The sequence below is a fragment of the Phoenix dactylifera genome, chromosome 1 (genome assembly GCF_051530095.1).
Source record: "Phoenix dactylifera cultivar Ajwa chromosome 1, Ajwa_hap1_PhDact_Kaust_v1.1, whole genome shotgun sequence".
In the NCBI taxonomy this organism is placed as follows: domain Eukaryota; kingdom Viridiplantae; phylum Streptophyta; class Magnoliopsida; order Arecales; family Arecaceae; genus Phoenix; species Phoenix dactylifera.
In genome coordinates, this window is record NC_143190.1 from 18,628,920 (window position 1) to 18,643,833 (window position 14,914).

At 38.4% G+C, this 14,914-nt stretch overlaps 1 protein-coding gene across 1 annotated transcript in view; it reads left to right on the forward strand.

Annotated features, from left to right (window-relative positions):
* LOC148703500 (uncharacterized) overlaps nt 1–14,914 on the forward strand; it is a 66,393-nt gene that overhangs the window by 25,842 nt on the left and 25,637 nt on the right. Inside the window, exon 2 of the mRNA XM_089929764.1 lies at nt 3,314–4,155. Coding sequence (XP_089785890.1) covers nt 3,314–4,155 — 842 coding nt within the window. The remainder of the gene's footprint in view (nt 1–3,313; nt 4,156–14,914) is intronic.

Consider the following 14,914-nt stretch of genomic DNA (forward strand, 5'->3'; position numbering starts at 1 on the left):
CTGAATGATGCGATCATTGAAGCATGTAACTAAGGTTACAAAGATGTACCGATATAAGCATTTTTAAATTAAGTTTAAGCTTTTATACAAAATCGGATTTTGAACTTCATAAAGATTTTCAAGGAGGCTTTCAAAGTTATAATTTGAGATATGTATCTTCCATATTATAGCTCATCTTAAATCATTACGATTGAAAACACATATTTCAAACATATTAGAGCATATTCAGAATATTTGTATTTAGTGTTGAGTTTTGGTATGAATTAGAACATTATGTACCAAAGTTAGGCAAGTTGAAAGATAAAACAAAAACAATTTATTTTGCCTAAATAGAGATATCCTTCTCTTCTCCTTTTTACAAATTTATTCAACTTTCAGATTTCAAAGATGATTGTGAACGACAAATCTGAAATTTCTTTTCAATAATACAAAAAAAATTATGTAGTATTTCAAACATTCAATCAAATTATCCAAGCATGGAGTATTACAAAATATTGAGAACCTATAATTCAAAACATCATGCCACATGCAAAAAATATATTATGTGTTAAGTCATGCATTAAAATATTAAGAACAAGCATGTCAAGGATCAAAATCAATTCTTTTCAAATAAACTCCTCCTTTTTAAATATAATCTTGCACTGATTTCATCCTTAAGGTGTGTTTTCAAGTGATTAAAACTTGACTTGATTCTTCTTATATACTTTCATTTACTTTGTCATTCATTTTTCTATTTTTTTGAATTTCTTTCCTTAACTAATTAATGAACATTTTGATTTTGTTTTTCATTTTTACTTTCTTATGCTCTATACTCTATTTGCTCCCTATCTGGTGGAGTTGGAAGGGGCACGAGGTACTACCACTAGCCTTCCTCTTGTGCCATCCCTAATATATCCTACACCGAATAGTTGGGTCAAATAGTACCGGATACTACCACTAGCCTCCCCATTGGCACCATCTCTATGATAAGCAATATAGAAAGGTTAAAATGTTCACTTCAAACTTTTCCTGTTTAAGTGTAATTAATTACGAATTTTATCCCTTCCAAAAGAATGCTCACACAAGTCTCACAAATGTGCTGAATATATTATGCTTGTTTTGTTTTTTCATACGATTGGAGTATTTGCCTTTACTTAGATTTTACTTTTCTTGAATAATGTTCATTTTCTTTTCTTTATCTCTCTCTCTTTTTGTTATTCAAAAGTAATTTACATAAAAGAGCAGAATAAAGAAATAATCTTTTGTATCATATAGATGTATATCATGCAACCAATATTTTCATTATGCTCAAGGATTCATAGCTTCTCACAAGTTATTTTAAATCAAAATTTTAAGCATAAACTTGTGTATTTTATGGTTATGACTTGGCAAAGATATATTTTAGTTTGGGCAAACCATGAAACAATTTCTAAAAGCATAAGTCAATCAATACATATATAGACATGATATCACGAAATTAATAATTAAAAATTTTAATCATGCCACAATAAGATTTAAGTTACTGACTTTGCTAAGCTAAGCTAATTACCGATTCATCTGCATTATGAACAAAATCTTTTTCTCTCTTGAAGGAAGTCATTAGTTTCTTCAAGATACAGAACATTCATACAACATATTTCTTAACTAGATGACTCAACATAAGATATGACAATAATTGAATATTGAGTCACTTTACTTAAAAGATTGCCTAAATATAAGCAAGCACATGTCACTTGAACTAAAGAGATAGTTTCATTAACCAAGATGGTTCAAGGACAAGCATGTGAGATAGTAGGAAGATTTATCAAGGTCAAATCATTTTTTTATTTTCAGAATCAATTTAGCTTAGATTCTATTTGCTTAAGATAATTATCAATAAGACATGCTAGCTAAGTATTAATCAAATTATTTTAAACAATTGTTTCTATCAAAATTCAGATTAGGATTCATTTGTTATCAATAAAATATGATTCATTAGAGTTAGATTGAAGTCTTGCACAAGGGCACATAATGAGCATACAATCTGGTCTACTAGCTGTATGATAAAATAATTATTCTATCATGCTTCAATACAGCATTAAAAATAATAGATCTACCTTGCTCATCCTTTTCAAATTCTACAAGATGGGGTCATAGACATACCTTCTTCATGCCAATCTTCTATAAGAGTTTTCTTGTGGACTAACTTTGGTCAATGAAGATCCCCTTTCTTGTTTGTCTTAATTTGGAGTTCGAAGGAAAATGTTAATTCATTCATCATACATATTTCAAAACTCACCTTGCATGAGCTTAGTAAAATCTTCATATAAATCTTCATTAGTAGAACCAAAAATGATGTCATCAATATATACTTTGAGCAAATAAGATATCACAAATTCTTCTTTTTGATGCATAGTTTTATCACTATTGCTTCCTATCAAAAAGTTACTCAAGCTTTTATATCATGCTTTTGGTGCTTGTTCCAAATCACATAGTACTTTATCATATTTGTAATAAGTGTTTTCAAATAAGTGGTTATTTTACATAGATTTTCTTTAATGAAATAACTACATAGGAGTGCATTCTACTCATTCATTTGACAGAATATAAAGCTTATAAATCAAACAAATGATAATGATGATCTTAACTACTAATCATGCAAGAATTTCATCAAGATCTATTTCATCTTTTCTTGATTGAATCTTTTAGTAGTCACCAATTTTTCTTCATTAAGTGCATTTCTGAAAAATTCAATTTGGTTCTAATTATTAACAAGTTTTTAGATTTTATCGGCAAGATTTCAAATTCTGTCTCTTTCAAAAATGATTTAGTTTAACTTGACCAATTATAATCTTATTCATTCTTCTTAAGGTGTTTTAGTTTCAGATTGTTATATATACGTAAAAATATTAACCATATATATAATCTAATTTTAGTGACTTGATGAAAGATCATTAGTCTCATAAAGAATAAAATGAATTGATATTTCTACAAGTAGCACTACAAGAAAAACTATCTTTTCCGACTCTTGTCTGCTGACGCTAAGTAGAAGCGTCGGTAATTTTTTAGGAAGTCTGGCTTCCGCCGACGCTTATAAGCGTCGTCGCAACCCGTAGCTTGGGCCGACGCTTTTAAGCGTCGGCGGAAGCAAAAATTCCTTTTTTTTTATTTTTTTCCTCCCAACGACGCTTTAGAAAGCGTCGTCGGAGGCCATTACCCCCCCCTCCCCTCCTCCCTGCAAATTCCTCCCGATCCCGAACCCATCCAGCCGCCCCCCTCCCCTTCTCTCTCCGCCGCTCGCCCCCTCCCCCCTCCTCTCTACAAATCCCCTCCCCTCTCCCGATCCCTCGACAAGGTCGCCCGCGCCCGCTCCCTCTCACTCCTCTCTCGCCCCCATGACCACCTCATCTACCTCACCTTCTCCGCCCTTGCCCTCCTCAAGCTTCGCCGCCCTGCCGACGCCCTCGCCGAGCTCGACTCCCTCCAACCCCTTCCCACCTCCCCCGACCCCTTCGGCTCCCCCCGCTTCCTCTTCGAGTCCTACCCCCATCTCTACCCCGGCCGCCAGGGCTCCATGCTCCCATTCTCCCTCCGCCTCCTCTACGCCATCCTCCCCCAGTCCCTCGGTGATCGCCCCGAAACCCTAGATCGTCTCTATTCCCTCCTCGATTTCGTCCGCTCCAAGAACCGCGGCCACCAACGGCCGTCGGAGAAGAAAGACTCCTCCTTCGCCGCCGATCGGTGGCGGAGGAGGGAGGTGCTGGTGATGAGCTCTCTCATCTGCAACCACTTCTGCCACCGCGAGTTCGACGTCGCCCTGGTGCTGATCTGCGATTTGCTGCTCCGATCGCCCTCCGATCCGGTGCTCCTCTCGAGACTGGCCTACATCCAGCTCCAAATTGGGGACCTCGATGGAGCCAACGCTACGTTTGCGAAGGTGGAGGGGTTGAGGAGTGAGGAAATGGGGGTAGAGTTCGAGAATTTGGTGGGGAGGAACCGAGCGCTGGGGTTCTTGGTGGCGAAGGACTTTGCGTCGGCGGCGAGGGAGTACGATGAGTGTATCGAGAGAGATCTGGGGGATGTGGTGGCTGTGAACAACAATGTCGCACCGGACATTTGCGAGGGCTGTGTGCAGAGTGCTTCGGCGGCGGACAATCCAGAAGCGGCAGAGGCGGAGATGGCGGGGATCATGAGGAGGCGATGGCGGCCACGGCGATGGCTTCGGCGGCGGTTTTCTTGGATATTTTTATATTTTTTTTTCTGTAAAAAAATTTATGACGACGCTTTAAAGCGTCGCTAATTGAACTGGTTGAGGAATTTTAGCGACGCTTTTCAAACGCGTCAGCAATTTTTTTTCCACTCCGACATAGCCGACGCTTTGGTGACGCTTTGAAAAGCGTCGGGAAGAAAATTACCGACGCTTATAAGCGTCGGTAAAAGCCTCAAAAAGCGTCGCCAAAGCTCCTTTTTCTTGTAGTGTAGGATCTTTTCATTGAATATTCTATATGCATTGCTTGATGAATGATACTCAAAGATAGGAGTATCTTTATCAGATTTGGCATTATTTTCATAAGAACATACCAAGCATAACATGTACGACTGAAAGATATGCAATAGTTCATTTTCTATTTTTCAGAAGATCAAAAAGAAGTTTTTATCAAAAATAGATCTAATAGAAACCATATGTATGACAAGCAATGATGATAGTTTTTTTTTATAAAAAAAAATGACTATCATACAACATTGTCTTTTTCATTTCTTCAAGGATTATATTAACCCTATTTTACTTATGGTGTCCTTGGTGCATAAATAATTGTATTCAACATTATTTTCTGTGCAAACCTTATCAGAATTTTGGTTTTAAACACTGTGCCATGATACTTATTATCTTCACAGTTTGTAAATCTTTTTCATTTGAAATATTTTTACAAGATTTAGCTGTTGGGAACCCGCCCATGCCGCTGATATTTCAAAAAATTCAGATGGCAGCGGAATCGGCATAAGCGGGATCGACGTTCATCGCATGAACGTTGTTTCATGAATCGTTCGTAGTTAGATAAGAATTAAAACTTTTTAAACCTTTAGGAAGATCAGATCTTCACCTTGTGCGGGTAGATGATCACCGCAAACTGAAGTTCGTGGTCTAGGATGAAGGTTTGCTTGAAGCCGTTCAAGTGTCCGGCCTCTACGGGTATCCACACGAAGCAGTGATCCGATCAAAGCTCTCTTGTCTTCCCGGGGTGCTAGCTCTCTTGCAAAGACTTCTTTTGATGGCTGATTTCCTCTCTTTCAATCAACCCTTGATTGTGCTTGAGAGGAGGAAGAAGAAGGATGAAGAAGAGGAAGAAGAAGAATCCCCACGCAGCCTTCTTTCTTTTCCCTGCGTTGGAAGGAAGAAGGGAGGAAGAGGATGCCGCCAACACCTTTGGCTTTTATCTTCCTTGCTTGCGGCTGAACCAAGAGGAGAGGAGAGGGAGGCGTACGGCAAGGAGGAAGAGGACTTCTTCTATCAAGGTCGATAGATTCCTTGTAGGTGCATACCCTCCTCCTACAGTGAACCTACTGCAGCCAATCTACACTGCATAGACCCATATGGCTAGAGACCATGTATGTGTGCAGTCAAACTACAATAACCTCACTGTGAGTAGCCGAAGCACCGCAGGTCAAAGGACCAGTCATACTACTGCAACATCAAGCAAGTCACTGACGAGTGGATAGACATCCAAGTGACTTCTTGTCTTGGTCACGCTCAGTACCCTTGTTCTCTAACAAGCACCTGCACTATCACTTCAGTGTCCCTACACTGTGGACTCAAGTCTCGTCCATCCAGAAGAAAAGTGATCTGTGCACTGATCGGATCGATCACCGTCCTCGTGATGATCCATTGATCAGGAGCATTTAGAAATTAATCACCAATGATACATGGCTCAAATTCTCAACTCTTGAGAATATGCATCATCATCTTATTAATTTCTTGGACGATTCATAGACACATAAATAATATGAATGAAAAGATGCCTTTTATTTATTCAATAATAAATAGTCAAGTACAAAATTATGTCCCTAGAATTAACAATGTGTCAGCCAGATTGTCTTCTAGGGCATACTTCTAACAATCTCCCACTTGCACTAAAGCCAATCAGTTATATATCTAAGCCCCATCTTCTCAAGATGGGCTTCAGTCTTTTGCTGACTTAGCTGCTTAGTGAACGGGTCTGCCATGTTATCCGCGGAGCCTACTCTCTGCACCTCTACATATTTCTTCTCAACATAGTCGCGTATGAGGTGGAAGCACCGCTCTATGTGCTTGGACTTCTGATGAGACTTTGGCTCCATAGCTAGTGCTATGGTGCCAATGTTATCGCAGTAAAGTGTTATGGCATCTAATGACATTACACCTAACTCTGCAATTAACTTTTAACCAGAAGGTTTCCACTGCACCCTTAGATACGGCTTAACATTCAGCTTCTAAGGTAGAATCTATAATGATCGGTTGTTTGGAACTCTTCCAATTTACTGAACCATCATTGCACATATTCTGATGTAGACTTTCTATCATCAATATGTGTGCATCCTTCTACCTTCAACTCTGATGATCCTCCAAAGACCAAGAACATGTCCTTAGTTCTTCTTAAGTACTTAAGAATATTCTTCACAGCTGTCCAGTGTTCTTCACCTGGATTCGACTGATATCTGCTTGTGACACTCACAGCAAGGGCTATATCAGGTCGTGTACATAGCATGGCATACATGAGGCTCCCTATTGCTGATGCATAGGGGATCTTGCTCATGCGTTGAATCTCTTCAGATGTGTTGGGGCACATCTTCTTGGAGAGATGAATTCCATGTCTTAGGGGTAAGAGACCCCTCTTGGAGTTTTCCATGCTGAACCTCTTCAGCACCTCCTCTATGTACATCTTCTGTGAAAGGCCAAGCATCCTTTTAGATCTATCTCTATAGACCTTTATTCCCAAAATAGAGGATGCTTCCCCAAGGTCTTTCATGGAGAATTCTTTTGACAACCAGACCTTGACCGAGGTTAGCATGAGAATATCATTCCCTATCAGGAGGATGTCGTACAGTACGAGAAATACGACAGCACTCCCACTAACCTTTTTGTAAACACACGATTTCTCTTCGTTTTTGATGAAATCAAACGTTTTGATTGCATCATCGAAACGAGTGTTCCAACTCTGAGATGCTTGCTTTAGTCCATAGATGGACCTTTGCAGCTTGCAGACCTTGTGATCTCCATCACTGGAAGTGAAACCCAAAGGTTGTTCCATATAGATATCTTCATCAAGATATCCATTCAGGAAAGCAGTTTTCACATCCATCTGCCAGATTTCATAATCATGAAATGCTGCAATGGCAAGCAATGTTCGGATGGATTTTAGCATGGCTACAGGTGAAAAGGTCTCCTGATAGTCAATGCCTTCGCGCTGACTATACCCTTTCGCCACAAGCCTTGCCTTATAGGTCTCTACCTTTCCATCCGAACCTATTTTCCTTTTGTAGATCCATTTGCATCCAATAGGTACAATACCTTTTGGTGGGTCTACTAAGGTCCAGACTTGGTTGGAATGCATGGAGTCTAACTCTGACTTCATGGCTTCCAGCCATTTCTCGGAATCGATATCAGATATCGCCTCGTTGTAGGTTTTGGGATCCTGTATGTGATCCCTATCTCCCACTAGGAACATTTCCTCGGTATCCTCTTCTAGTATACCTAAGTATCTATCGGGAGGATGGGAGACCCTACTAGATCTACGAGGTGGTCGAGGGACATCGTGTACTAGCTCTGTATGAATGGGTTCAATAGGATCCATGACTCGTTGCTTTTCAGAGACTTTCTCTTCAAGCTCAATTTTTCTCCCACTGCCTCTATCAAGGATAAACTGATTTTTCAAGAAGATGGCATGACGGCTCACAAACACATTGTGATCCTCTGAGACGTAAAAATTGTATCCTAATGACTCTTTAGGATATCCTATAAAACGAGCACTTATGGTCCTAGCCTCTAACTTGTCTGCCTGTAGTCTCTTGACGTGGGCCGGACATCCCCAAATCTTGAGATGACCCAGACTTGGTTTCTTACCATGCCATATCTCATACAGTGTGGTAGGAACGGATTTAGAGGAAACTCTATTCAATAAGTAAATAGCTGAAAATAGGGCATCTATCTAAAGAAACAAGGGTAAATCAGTGAAGTTCATCATGGACTGGACCATATCAATAGAGTCCGATTCCTCCTCTCTGACACTCCATTGAGCTGAGGTGTACCAGGAGGAGTCCATTATGAAGCAATACCATTCTCCTTGAGATAATCATGGAACTCTCCATTAAGGTATTCACTTCCTCGATCTGATCGAAGAACCTTAATGAGTTTTTGTGCTTATTTTTCTACTTAATATCTAAGCTTTTTGAACCTTTCAAAAGTTTCATATTTGTGTCTCATACACATATCCATACCGTGAGTAATTATCGGTAAAATGAAGTAAAAAATTACAACCCCTAGCCTGCACATCGAATGAGCCACACACATCAGTGTGTACTAGGGTAAGTATTTCAGTGGACCTCCCTGTGTCCTATAGAGGATAATTTGGCTATCTTTCTTTGAAGGCAGAATTCACAAATCAAATATGACTCGAAAGTCAATGAGCCCAAAAGCTCATGTTTCTCCAATTTGTTTATTCTGTCTTCTCCTATATAGCCAAGCCTGAGGTGCCATAAATACTTTAGATTTATCTCATTTTTGGATCTATTAGATCCTATTGTATTTACTGTTTGCTCAGATATATTCACAGATACATCCATATGTATGTGACAGAGACTGTCAATCATAAAACCATTTTGAATCAATTTATTTTTAAATAAAAATCTTTCTGTGCTAAATAAAATACAGAAATCAAATTTCTGCTAGCAATAGGTAACAGTCCCTAAGTATCCTGAGCATATCTGACATACCTTCTGAAGGTCTGTCACCCTTCATGTTCTTTATGCTTCCCATGTATGTAGGACAGTTCCTCTTCCAATGGCCGTCCATGATGCAATGGAAACACTTTTCCTTGCAATTGGCCTTTTTCTTGGAACTTCCTTACTTGGTGTTTTCTTAGTCTTCTGCTTCTTCGCAGGCTTCTTTTTCTTCCAAATAGACTCTCTCTTGAAAGTAGAAACCAACTTGACAGCGAAAATGATGCCCCTTGAACTTCTTCAAGGTCCCTAAGTTAGTTACCAATTTATTTAACAATTCTATTTTAGTGCATACAACCTTGTTCATATGGTAGTTTACTATAAACTATTCATATGAAGTTGGAAGGGATTGCGGGATCAAATCCGTTTGCAATTCCTTGTGCATGGTCATGCCAAGCTTCTCAAGCTTCTTTAAGTCTTTTATCATGGTCAAACCATGATCATGGACAGACTGCCCATCGTGCATCTTGGCTTTGAAGAGCCTCTTGGACACTTCAAACCGAGTTGCGTGACTCTGATCACCATACAACTCTTGCAGGTGATTTAATATGTCTCTAGCAGTCTTCATGTTCTCATGCTGGCATTATAATTCATTGGACATGGATGCCATTGTGCAGCACCTAACCTTATTGTCATTGTTCGTCCACTTTAGCATGCGTCTTATGCTGATCAGTGATCGGACAGATTGGTAACATGGGGATTCCATGGTCTAGCACATACCCTAATTTCATAATTCAAAATTATTTTTGAAATTTGCTGAGCCAGTCTTTATAATTGGGTTTGGTCAAACGGTTGTTCTATAGGATATGAGTTAAAAGTCTAGAAGCTGACTTTATAATCCTCAGAGAGTAAAGATTCTAGTTAGAATTTTGTACTTGATCCTAATTTGTTCTAGGGTCTTTTAGAACAAATGTAACTCCCACTATTTTCTCGAATTCCTCACACTCCCCTGGTAGGAAAACGGAAATCCCACACGACTAGGGTTTCTAGTGGGTACTGCGGTCCCACCGATTTACATGCCACCTCACCTAACAGTTATTGGTGACACATAAATTGATGAATGTACAACTCTTGTACAATGCTTCTCAAGCATGTTGCAGTGCTACTTGGTCTCTAAGCCATGAAGACCTCACCTAACAGTTATTGGTCCCATTTCTTAGTTAAGTCAGACCCACCGTATAACCGTAGGAATAAAGTCGTCATTGGGTCCTCACCTAACAGTTATTGGTGCCCAACCCCACCTTTACCCTACAACATCTCATGTCTATAGAGAGGTCCAGCCCCCCGATGCAACTTGACCACTGTATCCAGCCGAGACAAATCAACATCAGAAAGGCCTTAGCAGCTCTACTACAGTGGAAGACCTATTGACTTAATATTGGTTAATCAGGTCTTAGTGTTTACAACTTGAGCTCTTCATAAGAGGTAATCGAACAATTGGCCAGGTAAGCAGGTGGGAGGCTCCCCTTACTCAGAGAGTAAGGTCCTAATTAAGTAACCACCTTTCATGCTTTCCTAGACACCAATTAGATCAATTAATCTAATATGACTTGCTCATGTCGGTTCACTCTCGACTTGATTGAGAAGGTTTTGATTTAGGTCTCAATTGGGTTTTGTTGCCCAGTAGATACAACCCAAGAGGGGGGGGTGAATTGGGTCTTATAAAACTTTTAAGCTACTTCTAACACTTTTCAATTAATTATGCTAAGTTGTATAGTTGCACAGTGGAATTTAAACTTAGCAATAGGTTGATTTATCGAATGAGACTTGATTAAGTAAATTTAATATGCTTGCAACTAAAGGATGCGCGAATAAGAGTTAAGCATGCAATTTATCTAGGTAAGTAAGTGAGCAAGATAGACAATGACAAAAAGCATCACAAACACAACAAACATATAGTGGTTCGGTGCACCCCAGCACCTACATCCACTCCCCAAGACCTCTTGGGAATTTCACTATAATCCTACAGATTACAGCCGGTTGTTTTACAAGCTCACAACCCAACTTGTTGTTTTACGAGGTCACAACGAACTCGGTCGGTTTTCCCAGGCTCACCGACTAGAACCACCCGATTGTTTTCATGGGCTCACAATCCAACCCAGTTGGTTTTTCCAGAGGCTCACCAACCACAACCTTACAACGATTGTTTTCCGGGTTCACAATCAACCCAGTTGGTTTTCCCAAAGGCTCACCAACCACAACCTTACAACGTTGGTTTTTTCCTTTGGCTCACCAACAAACCTTAACCCCTTGATTCAATCCCTTGATTGAATCAAGTTACAAGATATTTAGAGCAAGAGTTTAAATTAAGTACAAGCTTCTCAAATAAGCGAATATAGCAAATATAAACAAGTAAAGTAAAGGGAAGAAGCCCTCAAACAGATTTGTAGATGGAGGAACTCGGCTTCTTCTTTACTTGACCCTCTTCTGATTTTGCCCAAAGTAGAAGATCACCGAGGCAGCACACGGATGGAGAGGAAGCTTTGGGATTCACTTGGATGCTCTTCTTCTCTCTATTTTCCTTTGAATGGCCCTTTTGTGCTTATGGGAGATTTTCCGTGTAATCTCTTTGGAATCTTTTTCCTAAATGTTCTCTCCCACTTCCATAAGTTCTCCCCTAGCTCTCTTCTTGTTTTTATAGCTTTAGATGGCGTGGAAACAAGAATATAGCCGTTAGAGACAAAAATAGAGCCGTTGGACACAGTCTGCACTTCCTGACAATATTACCGTTGGGATCGGAGTCGACTCGCGCGATCAGGAGTCGACTCGCCTGTTGCAGGAGTCGGCTCGTGCTTTACTGGAGACGACTCGGCCACTGTTCCAAATTTGAATTAAAGTGCATGCCTTGACTGGGAGTCGACTCGACTTAACCCGGAGTCGACTCGCCAACATCTGGAGCTGACTTGGCATCTTCGGAGTCGGCTCATCCCATGAATCCAGAGGACATACTTTCTGATTTTCTTCCTCGAGTCGACTCGGATTCTCTTGGAGTCGACTCGGCTCTTAGAGCCCGAAAACTGATCCTCTGCATTTTTGGGGTCGCGCTGCCTTGGAGTCGACTCGAACTGTCTTGGAGTCGACTCGCCTCTCAGAGACGAAAATACCGTCTTCTGTCTTTGGGTTGCGGTGTCTAGGAGTCGACTCGCGTATTGCGGGAGTCGACTCGAATCTCAGAGTCAGTAAATTGGTCTTATGTCTTTTTCCTTGTGTTCCTCTGAGAGTCGACTCTCACTTTCTTTGGAGTCGACTTGCCAACCATCGGAGTCGACTCGCGTTCCACTGGAGTCGACTCGAATCTCAGACCCAAAAACTGCTCTCTGACTTTTCTGCCTGTGACTCCTAGGAGTCGACTCATACTACCCTGGAGTCGACTCGGTGAACATCGGAGTCGACTCGCGCTCTTCAGGAGTCGACTCGTTGACAGGTTCTGAGATGAATCTTTCTGTCCGTCTGTCTGTTGCTCCTTGGAGTCGACTCGGAACTGTAGGAGTCAACTCGAGTGCCTTTCCTTTGAATTTTTCTTAAAACTTGCTCTTCTAAATTGAATCCTTTGAACTTGAGACTTGGGCCAATAAATTGTAGCTTTCTTCCAACTTTTCTTGAGAGCTTTGGAGGCCTTCTTGTGTTCTTCCAACTTGCTATGTTCCTTGCAAAATAAATATCTTTCTCCTTGCAACACAAACATTAGTATTTATACTTCAAGGTTTTGTGATCATCAAAATCAATCTTTAAATCAATCTTTGGGTCATCAGTCTCCCCTTTTTTGATGATGACAAAACTTGGAGTATATGCAATATAAGATATATTGTGTTCTAGAAGTAATGCATAGCTAAGTTGCATGAAGTAAAAACATATATATTTAAGAACATACTTCATGATAATGCTTTAGATTTAATCAGCTTAACACAATCAACATATTTCAATTTAAGCTGATTTGTATTCAATTCAAAACAGAAAGCATTGAGCATATACTTAGATATTTCTCCCCCTTTTTGACAACATCAAAAAGATAGTGAAACATTAAGCACAAAGATAAGAATACTCAAATATTTCTTTTTCTTATTGTACTCTGATTTGCATGTCAAATTATTGCAAGGATATGAATCATCTAACTCAAGGCAATAATATTAGAATCAGATTAATGAGCATAGATCAGAGACAATTAAGATAATTTCAGAGCAGAACACATCGAATGTGATTTCAAGAAGTTTTCTAATTTGATACCACAGATAGTTTTCTAATCAAGTGTAGGTGGAATCTTTCTTAAGTTAATTCAAGAAGTCCCACAAATGATATTCAAGGAAAACACGAATGGAAATCTAACCTCTCTTCAATAATAAGTATGAAAGCTTGTTCATTTAAGAACTTTTGCCCAAAATATTAAGTATTTTATCAACATGAGAGCAATTTAATTAATTTTCAGAGTATAAGATCAAAACTCATATACTTGAAAAACATATCATCACGTTGGATCATTAATTCTTAATGACTTCAAAGTTCTTTAATGATAATAAGAGCATTGGGGCACAAATACCAAAATATGGATTCATGCAATTTTTGATATATCTTAGAGCTCTCTTAAAGACTTTCTTTTATTCCTTTAGAAAATAAGCACAATTTGATACATAAAAATAGGAATTGGCACACAATTTAAGTTCTAAAGAGCAAGCCAATTTGGACTCATTAGTAAATTTCAAAATAGATTTTCTAAGAGATACTAAAAAAAAATTCAACACGTTATTCTCCCCCTTTTTCATTAAGTTAGAGGCTCTTAAGATCAACTGTTTGACTTGCAATTTGGTTCATGATGTATGCATAAGAAATATTAACCAAATAACAATCCTCAAGATGTATCATAAAGATTTTTGCGGTTAAGTTCCATAATACCTCTCCTTCTGAAATTTTCTTTCTCCCCCTCAATTGATTATTCCATTTAACAGTTTAGAGTTTGAAGATAATGTTCAATAAAATTGTCAATCTCAAAAATATGTTTTCCATAAGTTTCAGCTTATTTTCATAAGACTCAAGGTATGAGATAAGACAACCTTTATAGAACTCTTCTCAAGGCATAAACTTATAATTAAATCAAGTATTGCATTATAAGGAGGTTCATCAAAATCAATCCATAAAAATCAAGGTATGCTTCAAATTGAAGTAACTTTAGGATAAGATATCTAAAGCTCCCCCTCAAAAGATGCATACTTCTTTAATCATTCTTTTCTTTTGTTGAATTTCAGATTTTAATGTTAAACGTGAATAAACCTGAAACTTTATGATATCAAGAATGTAGAGTGATCTAGAATTATTCAAAATTTATAGTAATCACTCTTTCTAATCCTTTAAGAACAAGTTATGCTTTCTCCTAATCTTAGAGAAAAATGTATAGAAATATTAATCAGAAAATGATTCATTTGAAGCTCAGTTTCTTTCAAAGGCATTTACATTTTCTTTCTTTTAGAATCATTCGAGTGAGCTGAAATATTTCTTGCTTTAAGATCATTCACTCTATGCTGTCTTTAATAATGTAGGAGAGAAAAACATATAGATGATCATTGAAATATATATATTTATAGAACTCAATTTCTTAATCACAGTTTTTCAGCAATGTATACATGAAGCCCAATAGTTTTTTTTTTTAATATCAAAATAAAATCATATATTTAAAAATATTTACTTGTAATCAAGATCATTGAAAGCCACATCATTTAGGCCAATATTAGTATACTTTGAAGATAAGAAATGATATGTTTCGGATGCGTATCGGAGCAATCAACCAAAGGCATCAAAATTAATTCTGTTTTTCTTTCATTAAGATTTTATTTAGAAATCATATGGAGTTCAAGCTTTTATACAAAATCAGATTCTGAATTACATAGGATTTTCAATTGAGGCTTTCAAAAACCTAATTTGAGATATGTATCTTCCAGATTGTAGCTCATCTTAAATCATTACGTTTGAAAACACATATTTCAAACATGTAAGA